At 40.5% G+C, this 16,775-nt stretch overlaps 1 protein-coding gene across 1 annotated transcript; it reads right to left on the bottom strand.

The window, feature by feature from the left end:
• Window positions 1-2,119: 2,119 nt before the first annotated feature.
• On the bottom strand, window positions 2,120-12,399 carry itgb6 (integrin, beta 6). The gene is made up of 13 exons (XM_073464539.1): window positions 12,327-12,399; window positions 11,987-12,233; window positions 11,696-11,861; window positions 11,418-11,579; window positions 11,168-11,263; window positions 10,870-10,959; window positions 9,474-9,608; window positions 7,680-8,097; window positions 7,380-7,602; window positions 6,806-6,900; window positions 4,034-4,150; window positions 3,782-3,948; window positions 2,120-2,661 (listed from the first exon to the last, which is right to left on the bottom strand). The coding sequence occupies exons 1-13, from the start codon at window positions 12,346-12,348 to the stop codon at window positions 2,560-2,562; spliced, it is 2,040 nt and encodes a 679-aa protein (XP_073320640.1). The 5' UTR covers window positions 12,349-12,399; the 3' UTR covers window positions 2,120-2,559.
• Between the last annotated feature and the right edge of the window lie 4,376 nt (window positions 12,400-16,775).

Raw genomic sequence — 16,775 nt, 5'->3', positions numbered from 1 at the left:
CTGCATTCCTGCCGCTCCGGACTGTTTTCACTGGGTCACAGGAGCCAGAATAACACGGTTTAGACATAAATAAACTCACATACTGCAGGCCTGTACATGTAAATAAATACTCTACCTCCGTTCTAGTGAGGCTGCTTACTTTTTACTTGACTGTGCCTGTTATTTTACAAATGAGCTGTGGTGTGAGGAGCAGAGAAGTAAGCAAAAGTCAGTAATAGTAAAGAGACTGCGTTCAAATATTGCTTTTGTAAAGTGAAAGTCACCCGTGTGAGTAGTGTCTTAGAGATAAAATGTACTCAAGTGTTAAAAAAATACAAGTTAACTTAAATTATACAAATACTGGACACCATGAGTCGACTGATTATCGCCTAGCGTCGAAGATGCTTAAAACACTCAAGTACAATTACCTTGAAAATGTATTTAAGTACAGTACAAGAGTAAATGTACTTAGTTACATTCCATGATCACTGTTAAGAAGTAGGCTACTCAAATATTTTACTTAAGTGGCCTAAAAGTAGCAATACCACAGAGTACAGATGCTTTATTACAAGTAAAGGTCGTGTATTTAAAATGTTTACTTAAGTAAGATACTAAAAATACTCAGGTAAAGTACAATTACCTCAAAATGTATACATACTGTACACCATGAGTCGACTGATTATCGCCTGGCTGATTTTTGGAACTGATATCCAGCATTTTTTTTCTGATTATTGGAATCGTGTATTTTTAAAAAATCCGATTGCCAATACAATAATTAAATTGAAAAAATAGGCAACCTCTGATGCCAAAGTAACTAGTCTACACCTAAAATACTTGATATACCTACCTCAAAATTGTACTCACTGGCAACGAAGTGCTTTTACTTAAGTAGCCTAAAAGTAGTAATACCATAGTGTAGAAATACTTCATTACAAGTAAAAGTCATGCATTACTTAAAGTACCAATGTCAAAAGTACTCATTTTGCAGAATGGCCCATTACAGCACAAGAGTAAATGTACTTAGTTACATTCCATCATCACTGTTAATAAGTAGGCTACTCAGATCTTTACTTGAGTGGCCTAAAAGTAGCAACACACTGAGTAGAAATACTGTATTACAAATACTGTCATGTGTTTAAAATGTTTACTTAAGTTAGATACTTAAAATACTCAGGTAAAGTACAATTACCTCGAAATTGTACTTCAGTACAGTAGTAGAGTAAATGCACTTACTTACATCCCATCACTGGTAAGAGGTAACTTTACTTAAGTAGCCAAAAGTAGCAATACCAGAGAGTACAGATGTTTTATTACAAGTAATGTCATGTATTTACCTATGTTGGAGTATTAGCATCCAAGATACTTAAAATACTCAAGTACAATTACCTTGAAATTATATTTAAGAACACCACGAGAGTAAATGTACTTAGTTACATTCCATCATCACTGTTAAGAAGTAGGCTACTCAGATCTTTTACTTGAGTGGCCTGAAAGTAGCAACACACTGAGTAGAAATACTTTGTTACAAGTAAAGGTCATGTATTTAAAATGTTTACTGAAGAGTATTAGCACCCGATATATTTAAAACACTCAAGTACAATTACCTCGAAATTGTATTTAAGTACAGCACGAGAATAAATGTACTTAGTTACATTCCATCATCACTGTTAAGAAGTAGGCTACTCAGATCTTTTACTTGAGTGGCCTAAAAGTAGCAACACACAGAGTAGAAATACTTTATTAAAAGTAAAGGTCATGTATTTAAAATGTTTATTTAAGTTAGATGCTCAAAATACTCAAGAACAATTACCTTGAAGTTGTACTTCAGTACAGTAGTAGAGTAAATGTACTTAGTTACCTTCCATCACTGATAAGAAGTACCTTTACTAAAGTAGCAGTAGGAGAATGGAAACACTCCACAAGTAAAATATGAGAACCTCAAAGTAGAAAATGCACTTTAATTTTCCATCACTGGCCTGGAAAGAGGGAATGAGATGACTCTCACCGTAAACAAAACTTTAAATCCTCCAAATCCAATCAATCCTATCAATATCTGACACCCTTAAATGCCATTTTACAATAAGTCAAAATTCAACTTTATTTATGTGCCATGCCACTAAAAATCTTAATTATCAACATCGAAGGCTCAGCCTTGCTTTACGATAAAACAACACAATATTTAAAAAAAACATAATAATCATCCACCTGCATATTTACATTCATTAGAATAAAACATTTTGTTTCAGTAGTAGACCACTCGTACGCCTCCTTTCCAAGCTGCATGTTACAGTAGACACAAACGTGTGAAGAGTTCGTAGGATCACGCAACAGGAAAGTGCAGTGTTTAACAGTACATTAACGGCAGTGCACTTTAACAGCAGGAAATTCATCATAATCTGTTCACAGTGTTGTCTACTGTGTGACAACATCTCTGAAACAACACAGAGATTCATTCAAAAACACTCCTGGTACAAAATCTTTCCCTCTTACTCTTCGCCTCACACAAACTCGCACACACACACACACACACACACACTTCTAAGTGCACTCAGATGTTGGCTTTCCATTGTTTCCAGTTTATCATCGGTGGTGATCCAGTGTAATAATCTTTTCTCTCTCATTGTTCTTATAAGTTACATTTTTAAATGTGGACGTTGAGCTTCTGAACAGAGGGTTGGTCCCCTGAAGACAGACAAAGAAGAAAGACATGAAGCCGTTAATATTGATAATCACGTTGAATTAACACGAGGGAACAATGGATAAAAATGTTGTCACAAGAATATTAAGATCAGTTTTGGTCAACAATAACTTCATATACCAATATACCATCCTGTCTGTGGCTTGAGGTCCCAAGCTCATTTGTTCTGACTGAAGACATAAATCTTTAAATACAGGTCTGTAATGTTTTAGCAAACATTACTCAAAATGCTTTTTTGTGGGACTATTTTATGCCAATTTTCAAGTTGCTATTTTTTTCTGTGTGTACTTGAAATGTTTAACATGCTTAAAGGTGCCTTATGTAAAAATTTTCCACCTGTTGAATTCATACTCAAAACAAGCATATTGATAGTGTAACCAATAACTGCTGCTAAATGCTGCTGCTTTTAGCTAGTTAGCTCAGTTAGCTGTGCAGCTAGTGGTCCTGAACGGGAGCTCAGAGCACAGGGGGAGTGTAGGTGTTTAGACCACTAACACTTTGTGATATTTCACAGTATCATATAAATGTGAAAGAATGTCAGTAACTAAAGATATACATGGAATTTGGGTGGGTTTTAGGGCAGAGGCTTTCAAACTGTGAAGCACACACTGTACACTCCTTCTCCGAGTCATAACTCAGTCAAATATGAACACACAGACATTATACACATATTTTTAGATTCTCTGTTATTTACACCTTCTAATCATATAATTATCTTTGATGTCATCATGCAAAAACATTCTTAAATCTTGTGATTTAAATGAAAGAAATAAAGATGCTACTTATAACAGAACTTGCCTTAGAATCACCAAATTTTTAAGTTTTCTTCAGGATCAAAGTAATCCAGTCATAGTTGTCTGTTCATACCTGGATACAGTGCGAACAAGAACTGCTAATAGACAATTCGGCATACTTTTAATGTCAATTTGCCAAAATGTAAACAATCAGGCTTGTAGGCTACAGCTATGTAGCTGACTCCATGTAACATTATACTTCCTGTTCACATCTTCCTCTATGTGAATTGTGGATCCTAAATTTTCAGCATGATTTTACTCTAAACAGCATAAGACAAAGAATAACAATAAGGCTACTTCAATGACTTACCGTCTGCCATTTTGCGTTTGACCTCTCAGCCTCGAACTTGGCCACCTCTTTCTTGTCATGGACCGACACCAGCACCTTCCACACAGCCAGCAGAATCAGGCCAATACACACGACGGAGAGGGAGACGCCCAGAATAATCATGGGGATGTTGGGAGGCTCCGGGCAACCTGGGACAGGACAGAGGATGAGATGAGACTCTCACCAGAACTCCTTCTTTGCTTTATCTGTTTTGTATTTCATTGTAAAACTTACCGTACATCTCAAGATTGTAGGCAATGATCCCTGTATCACCTCCTACCACATTAAACGAGATCCGGCACTCGTTCTCTGTCATCAGCGTGCATTTCATAGAAGGGCCCTTGTCATAATCTGAGAGGAAATGAGAACATGCATATCCATAAGGAAGCCATGAATCCACCGTATATCATCTTCCCTCTCCACATTGTGCTGAGAGTGTAAAAGGATATACTCGCCTCTGTTGTGCTGTCAGTGTGATTTCCATATCAAAGTCTAAAATCTGGTGTGTGTTCATGTGTGTGCCATTGTATTTCACATCTGAAGCCTGAAAATCCTGGGCGATAACCAGATATACCTCTCAGCTCGCACAAGGTTTAAAATAATCAGGTCTATAAAGGAAGACGAGGTCCTGTGGCCATTCACATGCACTACAATAGCTCTGCCTGTACGACAAGGTAAATAATATGTTCCCCATTGTCCAGTGCTGCCTGAATGGACATGGATGGTGTTGTGTTGGAGGCGGGGGGGATGCAGGCTACAGACAGACACCTGAGTTGGTGTGGGTCAGCATTCCTCCAAATCTCTGACCCATGGGGGAACTTAGCATGGCTCTATGTTGATAGCACTATCAAAAACACTGAGCCGAGAGGACAAACTCCAAACAACATGCATTTACAGCACAGGTAGGAGGTCATGCTAAGAGGCAGGTGTATATGTAGTGTTAATGTCAGTGCACATACTGTAAAAATAGACTTCTTTTATTTTCCTATCCTAATTTACTGTATCACTAATTTGTATGTCTTACCTGGCTAAAAAACCTTTGCTGCTGGCCAATTTTTCAAATCATATCAAGTTATTTCCTTCAAGCTATCCACTGATTTCATTTGATGCCAGTTTGCTATGAATCCTGCCTGAAATGTTCTTTCGGAGAGAGGATTTAGGTTTTCTTTTGTTTTGTTTTTTTGCTGTCGATGTTATGTTATATCATGCCAAGGACAGTTTTGAATATTCTCCCTTCTTAATCTCTTCCAAGACACCCTGACATCAACGTTTGGCTGCCAGAAAAATCCATGCTGTCCTCAGCTACTGTATGTTATCAAAAAACAAAAAAGAAACAAACCTGGATAACAAGTAATAAGCAAACATGGACACTGTTTCTTAAGTTTCAGATTTTGAAGGTTCCCACGTGAATTTTGTAAACAATACCCTCCCAAAACTGCATCAGATGTTACATGATGGGAACATAATATTCCCTGTGATACACTGACGATCTGAAGCAGGTTTTAAGTATCAGCCAGTTGATTGTCACACTATAGTGACATCTAAAGACATACAGCATGCTTTGGGAAATAGATAAGTAATATTAGGTGCATGCCATTTGCAGTTAACAGTTTAAAACAAGCTAAACTCATGGTATTGTCCTCTTAAATGCCTGCAGCCTCCACTGGTTGAACAAATTATTTACCTTTTCAGTTATTTAACCTTTTCAAATCAACTAAATCACATCTGAAGTTGAACATTTGACATATACTTGACAAGAACTGGACAATAATTTAATGTTATTGTTAAAAAATTTCAGCAAAATCATATCATGATGATTTGTAGGGGTGGCAAAAGTACACACACTCTGCAGTGGTAATACAGATACTTGTGGAAAAGAAGACTCTGGTAGAAATAGAAGTACTGATTCCACCTCTATACTCAAGTAAAAATAAGAAAGAACAGGCTCTGAAATGTACTTAAAGTATAAAAGTAAAAGTATCCCTCTGAAAGATATTTGTACTGGCCGTTTTTTGTGCAAACCTGACTGAACCTCACTTCATATTAATATAATTCAAAGACCATTAAACTTAAATGTAGAATCAGTAGGGTTTGTCCAAGCTGCTCGTAAACGCACCAGAAAGATAATTGATTGTTGAGTTTTATTCCAAGGATGTAAAAAAATGAGAAAATAAGAAAATACAGGCTAATGGCTGTAAAAGAGGGCTGCAGGGTCTCTGCAGATATGAGATACTAAAACGTCTTTGACTCACATTTGAGTCCCCGTCTCTGTCTGTTTCCGTCTTGCTATGCCTGCGTGATATGCCCTGATAGGTTGAAATCAGTCTTGTTGATGTTGAGAAGGCGGCGTGCAATGAAGCAAAAGTAAAAGTAATCTATTATTCCCCTCAAATGCATTAAAACTAAAGTAACAAACCTGTTTTGGAAATGTGAGGAGTAGAAAGTACAGATACTGTATGTGTGTGTGTTAAAATGTAGGGAGTATGTAAAAAATAGTATTAGTAAAAATAAATACTCAAGTGAAGTACAGATACCTGAAAAATCTACTTAAGTATAGTAACAAAGCAAAAAAAGGTGATTAAAGTTGATTAGTGGGACAGGTACAAAGCCTTTTGTTCTCATGTAATGCTTAACAGTCAAATGTGCAGTGACATATTGTGATATATCGCCACGTCAGGAAATAAGCTGTAGGATAAGTGCAGAAAAGAAGCAGAAACTAGAGTATATTCAATCATTTTTCAAGGAAATGCATTCAATTGTTTACAACCCTGATTCCCACAACTTTCCCAGTATTTTGTCGCTCCTGTCCCAACTTGTTTGAAAAGGGTTGCTGGCATCACATTCAGAATAAACATATATTTACAAAGATTAGGTAAAACATTAACTACATTTCCTTTGTATGGTTTTCATACGTCGGAGTATCACATTCTGTTTTACACAGCGTCCAAAGTCTTTTTAGAATCAGGGTTGTTAAGCAGCTAGAGCCTTTTAGCTAGAGTCATTTACCTGCTGTTGTGTTGATGAAAATTTTAGGGACGCTGCATGTTTGATCACACGTCTCCACATCGTCCTTATCTTCCAGATGGCACTCTACACAGGCCCTGGTTACAAAACAAGAGGCAAAACAAAAGGTCAGGTTTTCCTTCGGGGCGATACAGTGCCTCTCGGGAAGCTGAGGTTTAATGAGGCTTCAATCACTGACACAGTGAGTACAAGAAATCACAGTGTTGTACACTTATCACAGTTTTCCCAAGGCTTCGCTCACTCTCTATCACCAGCCTTGCCCTATAACAGTGGTATCAGATGGCACTGGCCCTGACAGCTGCTTTAAAATGTAGAAAGGAAATCTCTTAGTGCTGTGTTGGCCATTAGTTGTCTTTTGATGTCACATGGAAGGTGTAGACACATGTGAACAAGAGGACCAGAACCTGATAGGCCTGTACTCAAAGGAACAGACGGATCATGTGGCGTAAGGAGACAACATCTTATATCTTTTAGGTAAAGATACAACAATTACAGCCGACAAAAGCCTCTACATTACATCCTTATTCAAGAGCTGGTGGCATGAATGTGCTCTCACCTTGCAGAGCTACAGGCGTCTCCACATGTAGCGCACTTTTCACACTTGTCCCCAGATGCTCCAGGTACGGAGCAGATGCACCGGCCACACTCACATCTCCCCCGGTCGCTGCAGAGAGCGCCATCCTCTGACATGCATGCCTCCGTGCTGGTGCTGCAGTTACAATACTCCCCCGTCCAGCCGCTCTCACAGTGACACTCTCCGCAGTCACACACTCCGTGGCCTACGAACACAAAGTCGCTCAAGCAACAGGCTCAAAAACATATGAATAATGTATGACATTCACACATAATCACTCACCTCCGCAGAGCTCCCCACGGAAGCGAACACAAGAGTAATTGTCACACTCGCAGTACGGCCCGTAGATGCGTCCAAAGCTGGATGCGTCACACACACACTGGCCACAGTAGCACTGCCCCTGACCGTTGCATATCTCAGACCCATTGTTTGCCAGGCAGTTACTCAACAAAGCGCTTTCTTCATTGCATTCACACTCTGCTCCCAGGAACCCTGGCTGACACACACACACACCGCACTGGAAAGCCCCCTGGCCCTCGGTGCACTGGCTGCCGTTTGCTTCAGGTGGCTGCCGGCAGTCGCACGAGCAAAGAGACTCCAGTTCCACCTCTAGACTGTCCTGTAGACCCACCGGTTTGAGGGAGAAGTGCCGGACTCCTGAAAGGCATCCTGGGAGCGCCACAGACACGTTGAAGACCACCTGAGGAGCAAAGAAGCTACAGCTTTTTTTCCCCCAAAATCTATTAAAAACATATTAACAAGCAGTGCCCAGTTGCTATTTTAAAAAATGAAACTTTGCATGTGTGATTTTTTATTTTAAAAAAAAGAGACATAGACAGACTGGGAGAGTCAGAAACTATTGAAAGATCATTGGTTTTAGTCCTTTCATGAGTTTTTTGCAAACTAATTGATTATTTTCATAATCGATTATTCTGTTGATTATTTTCTCCATTACTCCATTAATCATTTTGTCTTTAATATATCAGAAAATTAAAAAATGCTTATCATAATTTCTCACAGCCCGGTGATGTCATCAAATTGCATCTTTTATTCCCAGTAATATTTACTTAACTATCAGTAAATCATCATATTTGATAAGTTGTATCTACTGAATGTTTGAACATTTTAAGCGATTAATCGATTATACTATCAATGACAGCTGCTCGAGCTCAGAGGGAGAACACGGCCTCAGAATTATATTCACTACGACGCGATGCTCGGCCAACAGGGAGCTTGAGACACTCAAAGGTTTTCCTCATGTAGTGAATGTTTTATTGTTTGTGAAATGGAGGAGTACAAGCAGACCACACATTACACCCATCTTTTTATATCAAATACGTAAGCTTTTGTGTTAAATAAAAAAATATTTTATTAATAAATGAGCACATGCTCTTGCACTAGTCTTCTCTTTGATGTGTGCACCATGTAGTCCTCTGACATGAAACTTTAAGTTCAACCTGATTGTAGAGCAGAAACCTTTCATGCAGCAGCATTTTGCTGAGGAGCCAGAAGTGTTGATATCATAAACATAACCTTTAAACCAACCTCCTTAACCTCAGGCTGCTTCATGATTATAATGTTTTTATTGTTTTTGCTGTTTGGCAAAGAAGATTAATTTATTTTCTCATTTTTATTTATAGTATTTCACTTTTAGCATTTTTATTCACATTTGAGCACAATCAGTAACAGTAGAATATGCCAGCCACTTTTTTCTGGGGTTTTTTCTGTTTGTGGCCATAAAAGAAAAAGTTCTCCAAAATCCAAAATATTTCAACACTGCTGATTTATTCCTGAGAGGGGAGTAAGTATCCTCATGGTCTTGTTCTTTTCTTCTTCTCTGCCCTGGCACTGTTTGAATGTTTACAAAGGAGGGGACACAGACATGCCGGGGGAATTTAAAAATCGATGTTTTCACTTTGCATCACTGATCACTGAATCGATATGTCAATCTGGATCCTTACACCCGTACTTAACACTCTCATTAGTTTGCTTGTTACCTGTAAAGCACTTGTCTGTATGAAAGCCAGGTGTTATACAGAGACAGAGGTAGAGCACTTGGTGAGTAAAATAACTGACCATCTCTCCAGGTTTGATGTTGGAGCAGCGTTTTACATCGGGCAGGACTGTCCCATCTGGACAAATGGCTGTAAAAGACATCTGCAGGTCTTCTGTGTCTCCGAGGGCCTCCAGTTCAATCTCTGAACGCAGTTCCTGGAAAACAGCGCACACACATATATTATATATACATCAGCATCTTGTATGGAAATGCCATTGGCAGCACAGACCTGCTACTGAACAAACTATCAAGTCAATAAACTGACGTCTATTATTTTTGCATTGCTGCTGTTGCTCCGGTGTCTGATGAGATTACCTGTCTGAATGAAGATAAATAAAATAAACTAATCATGTGGAATTTCCAGGGCTTTAAGTGAAATCACACTTTGACCCTGTGCTGACCTGTAGCGTGCTCAAACTTCCTATATAGCTCTCTCCTTTTGGGTGAGTCATCATCCCAGGTGTGCTGGGCTGCACAAAAGCACCTGAGGGAAGAGTGACAGCTAACCTCAGCCGGAGGAAACACAGTGTTTGACTGACTAATGAACTCTGTGACGGACTGTCTGGGGTGCTAACACAGGGTTAATTGTGTGTTTCCTGCAGGCCTGTAATTGTACTATGTCTTCGGCGTTGCTAAGGAGGAGAAAACAGGGGGATGTTTAGTGGATACACCCAATTTAAAGACGGATTAAGGCGTAGTGGGTAAAACAGAGACTTTAACTCTTATTCAGTAATACGTTGCAGGGTATTTAAATGTCTATCCACTGAGCAACAAACATTAATCCAAAGATGCAGGTGAGTATAATTAAAAGTCATACTTCTTCTGTAAATAAATAGGCCTCTGTTTAAGAACCGCAGGTATCTACAATCAGGACTCCTCTCTTCAGTGTGGTTAACATGGCACAGACTAAAAGTAGGTGTCAGCGACGTAACTGATGAAGTAATTAGAGGACTCGCCACCGTTCACCGCCGCCAGGGGGGATTTAAAAAGAAGGACACCGAGTGCAAAGAGGTAGACAGACAGAGAAAGATAAAGATAAAGAGAGAGAGAGAGAGAGTGGGGAAGAAAGAGCAAGTCAGAGTCGAGGGACGAGGAGATCAAACAGCTGAGACAAGCAGAGACTTGCTGTCAAACATGCTGATGCAAAGCACCGGGTGGTAGAGGGAAAAACGTGTTTGAGGAAAGAATGAAAGAGGAAGAGCAGAGGAGGCAGAGAGTTAATTCATTAATGCTTCATGTTTATATGTGTTTTGGTTCAAACTCAATAACTTGATTAAATCCAATTTAGATTTTAGCAGGTGTTCTCTATCTTAATGCCTGCACACACACACACAAACACACACACACACGCACACACACACACACACACCACACACAGTCGACCCGCACAGTCCAGATCACCGGCTGTTTATTTACCTTGTATGCCGTCACAATCAGCTCCAAGACATTCCGTGAATCTGTCGCCAGGACTCCGACTGTGGCGCCAGGAATGAGATTTGCATAGTTCTGTGACAGAAAAAACAAAAACAGCTAAACAGCAAAGCCACTGTTACAAATGTGGACAGACTTGGCTCGGCGTCCCGAAAGCAAAGAAAAGTACGCAAAGGAGCGGGGAAGAGCAGAGGGCCAGTTCGAACAGGTTCAGTGAGAACGCAGCTCCATGAATAAATATGCAAACCTCAGTAAACATTGTGCTCACTGACAAACACCTTACCTTATAGTTGTGTGTCTGTTCTTTTGTCACTGCAAATATCAATAAGACATTGTTCTCCACCACTTTATCAATCAGCTGACCGAGAGTTGGATACTCCTGGAATAGAAATGGTGAAATGTCACCAGTGAGTGTGCTGTGAGGCTCATGATGAGATGACTCATCGTAGATGACCCTGAAGTGACACATGAAACTGAGGTCGTGTTTAAATGAGCAAAATAACCCCAAAAAGTCTTTCTAAACGAGGACGTACCTGCACTGTGGACATGGCGTATTCGTTGTTGTCATCCAGGTGACACTGCCCATCATTAGGAATCACGATGCCGGCCATCTTACTGTCCATCCCAAAGTGTGAGTCAGCATCACTGACAAACACCAGCAAACGCATCGAGTCATTCCTCCAGCCGATCTTGTCCTGTAATGAGACATGTATTGTGTTGCTCCTGACTCAGCTGACTAATCGAATAATGAGGCTGTCATGACAGAACATAATACATCTTTTGGTCATTTTTTTAGAAACAAAAAACTGACCCCACAAACAGCCGCCTGCATGATGGCGTCAAAACCACACTCTGGCACATCCGTGTTTGCAGATACTTGCTGTCTTGCAATTATCTCGTTGAACTTGTCCGTGCTGCTCGTCAGAGACAAGACGTGTTTATAGCCAAAAGTTGGCAAGCACGTTAAGCCAACCCCGCTGCAACAAGGCAAAAGTCAAAACAGAGATTTGTGAAATAAGATGCTCTAAAAAGTGAAAACATACATCAGAAATCAGAGGATTTTGTTGAAGTGCCTGGACATGTTTTCATGTTTACTGCATACCTGCAGGGGTTGGCCAGCTCTTCTTCTGTGATCTTGATGAAGGGCAGCACAGGTTTCTCCACAAAAGAGCCAAAGCCCATTCGAAATTTACTGGTGAGGTTGGCCATCTCTTTGGACAGAGAGGAGCCCAGGTCTTTGATCTTCTTCAGATCGTCGAACATGGACGCTGACAGGTCCATCAGGTAGTAGAGGTCCACAGGATAGTCCTCTGTGTGTTGAATCTTGACCTGGAAAGTCACCTGACTGCCTGTGCAAAAACAAAACAAACAGCTTATCTCCAGCTGAAAATGAGGAAACCACTTCAGGAGGAAAATCGTCAAATCAAACTAGGTTTACGTACCAGGTCGCAGCTTGAGTGCCATTTTCTGTGGCGAGATCTGAGTGCTGTTAACGTTGCTGGTCTTCTTCCCGAGTGGGAGATCCTGCAGGATTTGACCTTTAGAAACAGGGAACTGTAGCTGGCTCCGGGCACATCCCTTTTCTAATAAGATATCCAGTGTGTCACATCGTTCGCTGACTGAAAACCAGTCTGTGAAATTCTAGAAATGAAGGAAAAAGTCACATGTGCTGTTAGATGGAGGATGGTTTGATAATGTGGCATAAAATATTATTATCACCATCATCATGTGCAAACATATGAACAAAAATAATAAAATACTGATAATAAATACTTTTAATAATGCACAGCAAATGACAGAAACAGACATGTTTCAGCTCTGGGCCTCCTCCAGTGTTACTGATCATGAAACATCTCAACAAGTCATTTTATTTTGCTCATCTGTACCCAAAAATCCTACATTTCTGAACACGTTATGGTCTCCTGCCAACATGTTGTGGTTTCATACATGCAGACGCTGTTTGTTTACCTCCTGTGTGCACCAGGCACATTGAGAACTGAGGTGCAGACATTCATCACAAGTCACGGCGCTGCCGGATGAACATGATCCTGCAGTAAATATGAACACAGTATACATTTCAACATCGGCCAGAACTTCCTGCAACAATTAAAGGTCCCTCTAGGGAAGAGATCTTGAATTTTTAAGAAGTCTGTGACCTGTTTACATTTAAAAAATGAAGATGTAACACATTTATTGACATGTATAACTATCTTTTTAACTATCAGAGTAAGTGTGTAAAACATGTTAAGAGAGTCATAAATACCAACAGAGAATTTATGGTTTGCTCTTGAGTCACTGTTACTCTTTGTTTGCACATTATTAACGTGTTGCCCTTGATTGTTAAAGCCGACAACAGTCCTCCCACTGCTGCTTACCCTCCACGGTGTTGATCCAGTACCGAAGAATCAGGCTCAGCAGTATAAGCCCCATTAGTCCGTGAGGTTACTGGTTATGAGGAAACAGAAGAAGAATATTTCAAGTTGTCTCATATTTACAGGAGTGAATCATGTCCAGTGGCTTGCCTCCTGTCCTCGACCGAGAGCAGACTAGAGAGCGGAGCGCTGGCGTGCCGCACTACCTGTACGGAGCAGGAGGAGGAGGAGGAGGAGGTGAGAGGCTGTCTCCACCTGAGCTGCCTTTTATGTTCACTTCCGTCCAGGTGAGAAGGCGGGGCGGGCGCGAGGAGAAATCAAAGCCACATGCTGACATGCTGAACTCATCTGTTTCCCGCCCTTTAACGGTCTGATCATTAATCAGGTCATTTCACAATGCCTGTAGTTACATACTGAACTGATGCCAACAAAATGGAGGGACACTAAAACAAATAGTAGAGTAAAAAAAATCTGATCAAATCAATATTAAGAGTGTAGTAGTGTAGTAATCAGGTCTACAAGTACATTTACTCAAGTACTGCCACTTACATTTTATTTTGACCTATTCTTCTTTCTGCTTCATTTCCTTTATCTGACAGCTAAAGTTACAGTAATTCCCAGGTTAACATTTCAAGTAAAACATGTAGTTAACCTTATATACAGTACAGTGCATTGTTAAAGATAAAACCTGTGGTTCCCTTTTTGGAGTATGTCCCCGTACGAAAACAGCACTGTGTCTGTCAAAGAGAAGTTTCAGCGAAACCCTTCAGGTGGTTTTATTTAAATAACTGCTTGAGGCCCAAAGAGTTCAAATTATCCAATAATTCAATGCAAATTATTATTCAATTATTCAATATTTCAATGCAAATATATTCAGCAGAACTTTTTTTTTGTTTTTTTTTTATTTCTATCCCAGTCAATCATCTTACAACCCCTCATTGACAGACCTGGCTCATATAGGTTGAGAACCACTGGACTAAAATTGATATAAAGTACTTAAATTAGCTCCACCTCAACCAGCTTCAACCTTAAAATGCTGCTTACACATGAATGGTTTAGTATTAACGATATATATCTGACATGCTTGACACACTTGTGCACTCGCTGATGGAGGAGGCAAAGCAAGGTGAGGAGGGAGAGTGATAGAAACCAATGACCAGCATTTACTTGATGGAGAGCACCGGTCTTGTGTCAAAGTCTGTTCCCCTGCTGATATGTGTTCCCCCTTTCCACTAGGACTTGAGATGGTTCAAAATTGGCATTCTTTCTACTAGATCAATGAAAAAAAAACCTGCCTACTTATTAATACAACCAGGTGTTTAACTCTGAATTTCATAGCACTGAGATCAGGGTTTCTATAGATAGATAGATAGATAGATAAATAGATAGATAGTGTTATTGTATCATCAAAGGCCATATTAATCACAAATTAAACTTCTAAAGGACACTCAAAAAGCAGGGACATACTAACCCTAAATATAGTGAATTAGCAATGCAGGTCTTAAAGAAAAGTAATATAATAGCAACAATATTTCTAAAATACAAATACCCTGTATAGGCTGGCCTTTTTTATAACTTATTACTCCAATCCCCTGAAGCTCTAGTTGTATGAAACAGTGTTGTATTTTATGTGACTCATGCACTTATGAAGCACCTTGTGATTGTGGATGTAAGAGGTGCTGTAGATATAAAGTTGACTTGCATATGACTGAGGGGTTGTTTACACCGTCGCTACTTAACTGCTTCGAATTAATTCCCAGGTGAGCTTCACTCTCTCAGTCATTGAACTATGGCCAGAGAGGAATAATAAAGTAAAGACAGGCCACGCCATGAGCAAATACAGCCTGTAAACCTCCGTTACCCAGACACCGTATGTTAATCTTTAACCATACAAGAGCGTGAATCACCGTCTTTAGTCGAAGAGGAATTTTTTATTGATTGACTCAAGACTACACCAGTTATGCAGCCCTAAAAACAAGATATGAATCGTGAGTGTGTGTATGTGTGTGTGACACAAGGGGGTGAGGAGGGGGGAGGCGTGGGGGTGCGTAGGTGTTGAACCATTGACAGCTGCAGTGCAAATATCCCTACTCACAGGAATCTCACAATTCATCACCACACCCCTCTGGATCTGGGTGAGTCCCATCTGTCACCCCCAAACCAAACCCCACCTCCACTGCTCTTACACTAATCCCCTCTCACCCTTCTCTTCTTCTCCTCCTTTCTTCTTTCACCTCCTCTCTCCTCCCCTCTCTGCATTTTGATCCACCTTGCCTAGTGGCCCTCTTGAAGTGTCGGCCTGTGAAATTTCATTTATAACTCCTTTAGGCTTAATTCCTCTCATTTTCTACCTGTGGTTCGCTCCTCTCCCCTCCTTTCCTCCCTCGCAGCCTCCATCTTTTCCTGCCTGTCATTTTATTCTGAATTTCTTGAGAAGCATCTCAGCATGACGCAATGAAACACAATTTTTTGAAACCTCTCTCTTCTTTAGGTGATTTCATGTCCTGTGTAAGAGTGTGGTCGAGTGGGTCGGATGTTTAAAGTGTAATACGGTGTCACAGTTGCACCATACTGTTATTGACTTTCCTCTAAATTTTAAAGCTGTTGCCTTTCAGTTTGTTTTCCAGGAAATTCTTCTCAATGAATCTGACAGTGTTTGAAGCATACCATGACATGTTTTTTAAGGAGTCTCATCAAAATTCAGCCACCCATAAATTATTCTCTCACATATCTCTCTCTCTCTTTCTCTCTCTCTAAGCACTACATGTGTAGATTAACCCTGCAATGAGCCAACTCACCTTCAGGGGCGTCCTCTGATAACATGCTGTCCCGTCTCAGTCTGTCTTCCTTGTCATCAAGTGAAAAATGTAGAGGAACAGGGAAGCATCAGACCAGCACATTCAGTCTTATTGTGTCCCGTCAGTCGTCAGAGTAACAGTAAACCTATTGTAACGGCGCCCTTTATGAAGCATGGCGCTAGGGTGACCCTGCTGCCCATGCTCCTTGGCTCATGTCTGCTTTTGTGTGTGTGTTTGAAAGTGAGTGAGCGTGTGTGAATGCATGTGTTTGTACAGGCTCCAGCTTGCCCATGTGTGTGTATGTGTGTGTGTATGTGCGCGCACAGGGGGAGGCTGTGATGATGAGTGACAGTAACAACTGCTGACCACAGGAACCGGCTTCTTTATTAAGAAACAACCTGACTGATGTGCTAGTGTTGCGCTCTAGAGGCTAAAGCTGGTGTCAACTGCAGCACAGCACTCCAGACTCAAAGCAATGGTGTTTGTGATTAGTTTAGAGACAGAGTGTGTGTGTGTGTGTGTGTGTGTGTGTGTGTGTGTGTGTGTGTGTGTGTGTGTGTGTTTGTTTGCTCAAGTTCAATTTCTTCCTGCAGTGAGGAGGAGGAGGAGGAGGAGGAGGAGGAGAGAAGGAGTGCCTGTGCTGTAATACAGCAGTGGTATGGCTGGAATGCAGGTGTACACACGGATGTGTGAGTGAAACAAAGTAATAGAGCACAGGCCT

The sequence above is a fragment of the Pagrus major genome, chromosome 4 (assembly GCF_040436345.1).
Source record: "Pagrus major chromosome 4, Pma_NU_1.0".
Classification (NCBI taxonomy): Eukaryota; Metazoa; Chordata; class Actinopteri; order Spariformes; family Sparidae; genus Pagrus; species Pagrus major.
Note: the sequence above shows the minus strand (reverse complement) of the source record. Positions and strands in the feature narration are given on the sequence as shown.

Bases quoted from the DNA above. Each gene is read 5' to 3' on its own strand.
- itgb6 (XM_073464539.1), bottom strand. From the start codon at position 12,348: ATGGCACTCAAGCTGCGACCTG. The intron at 11,580-11,695 runs GTCAGTTTTTTG...GTCTCATTACAG, and splicing joins TGCAGGCGGCTGTTTGTGGG to GACAAGATCGGCTGGAGGAA. The intron at 7,603-7,679 runs GTGAGTGATTAT...TTGTGTTCGTAG, and splicing joins CCGTGGGGAGCTCTGCGGAG to GCCACGGAGTGTGTGACTGC.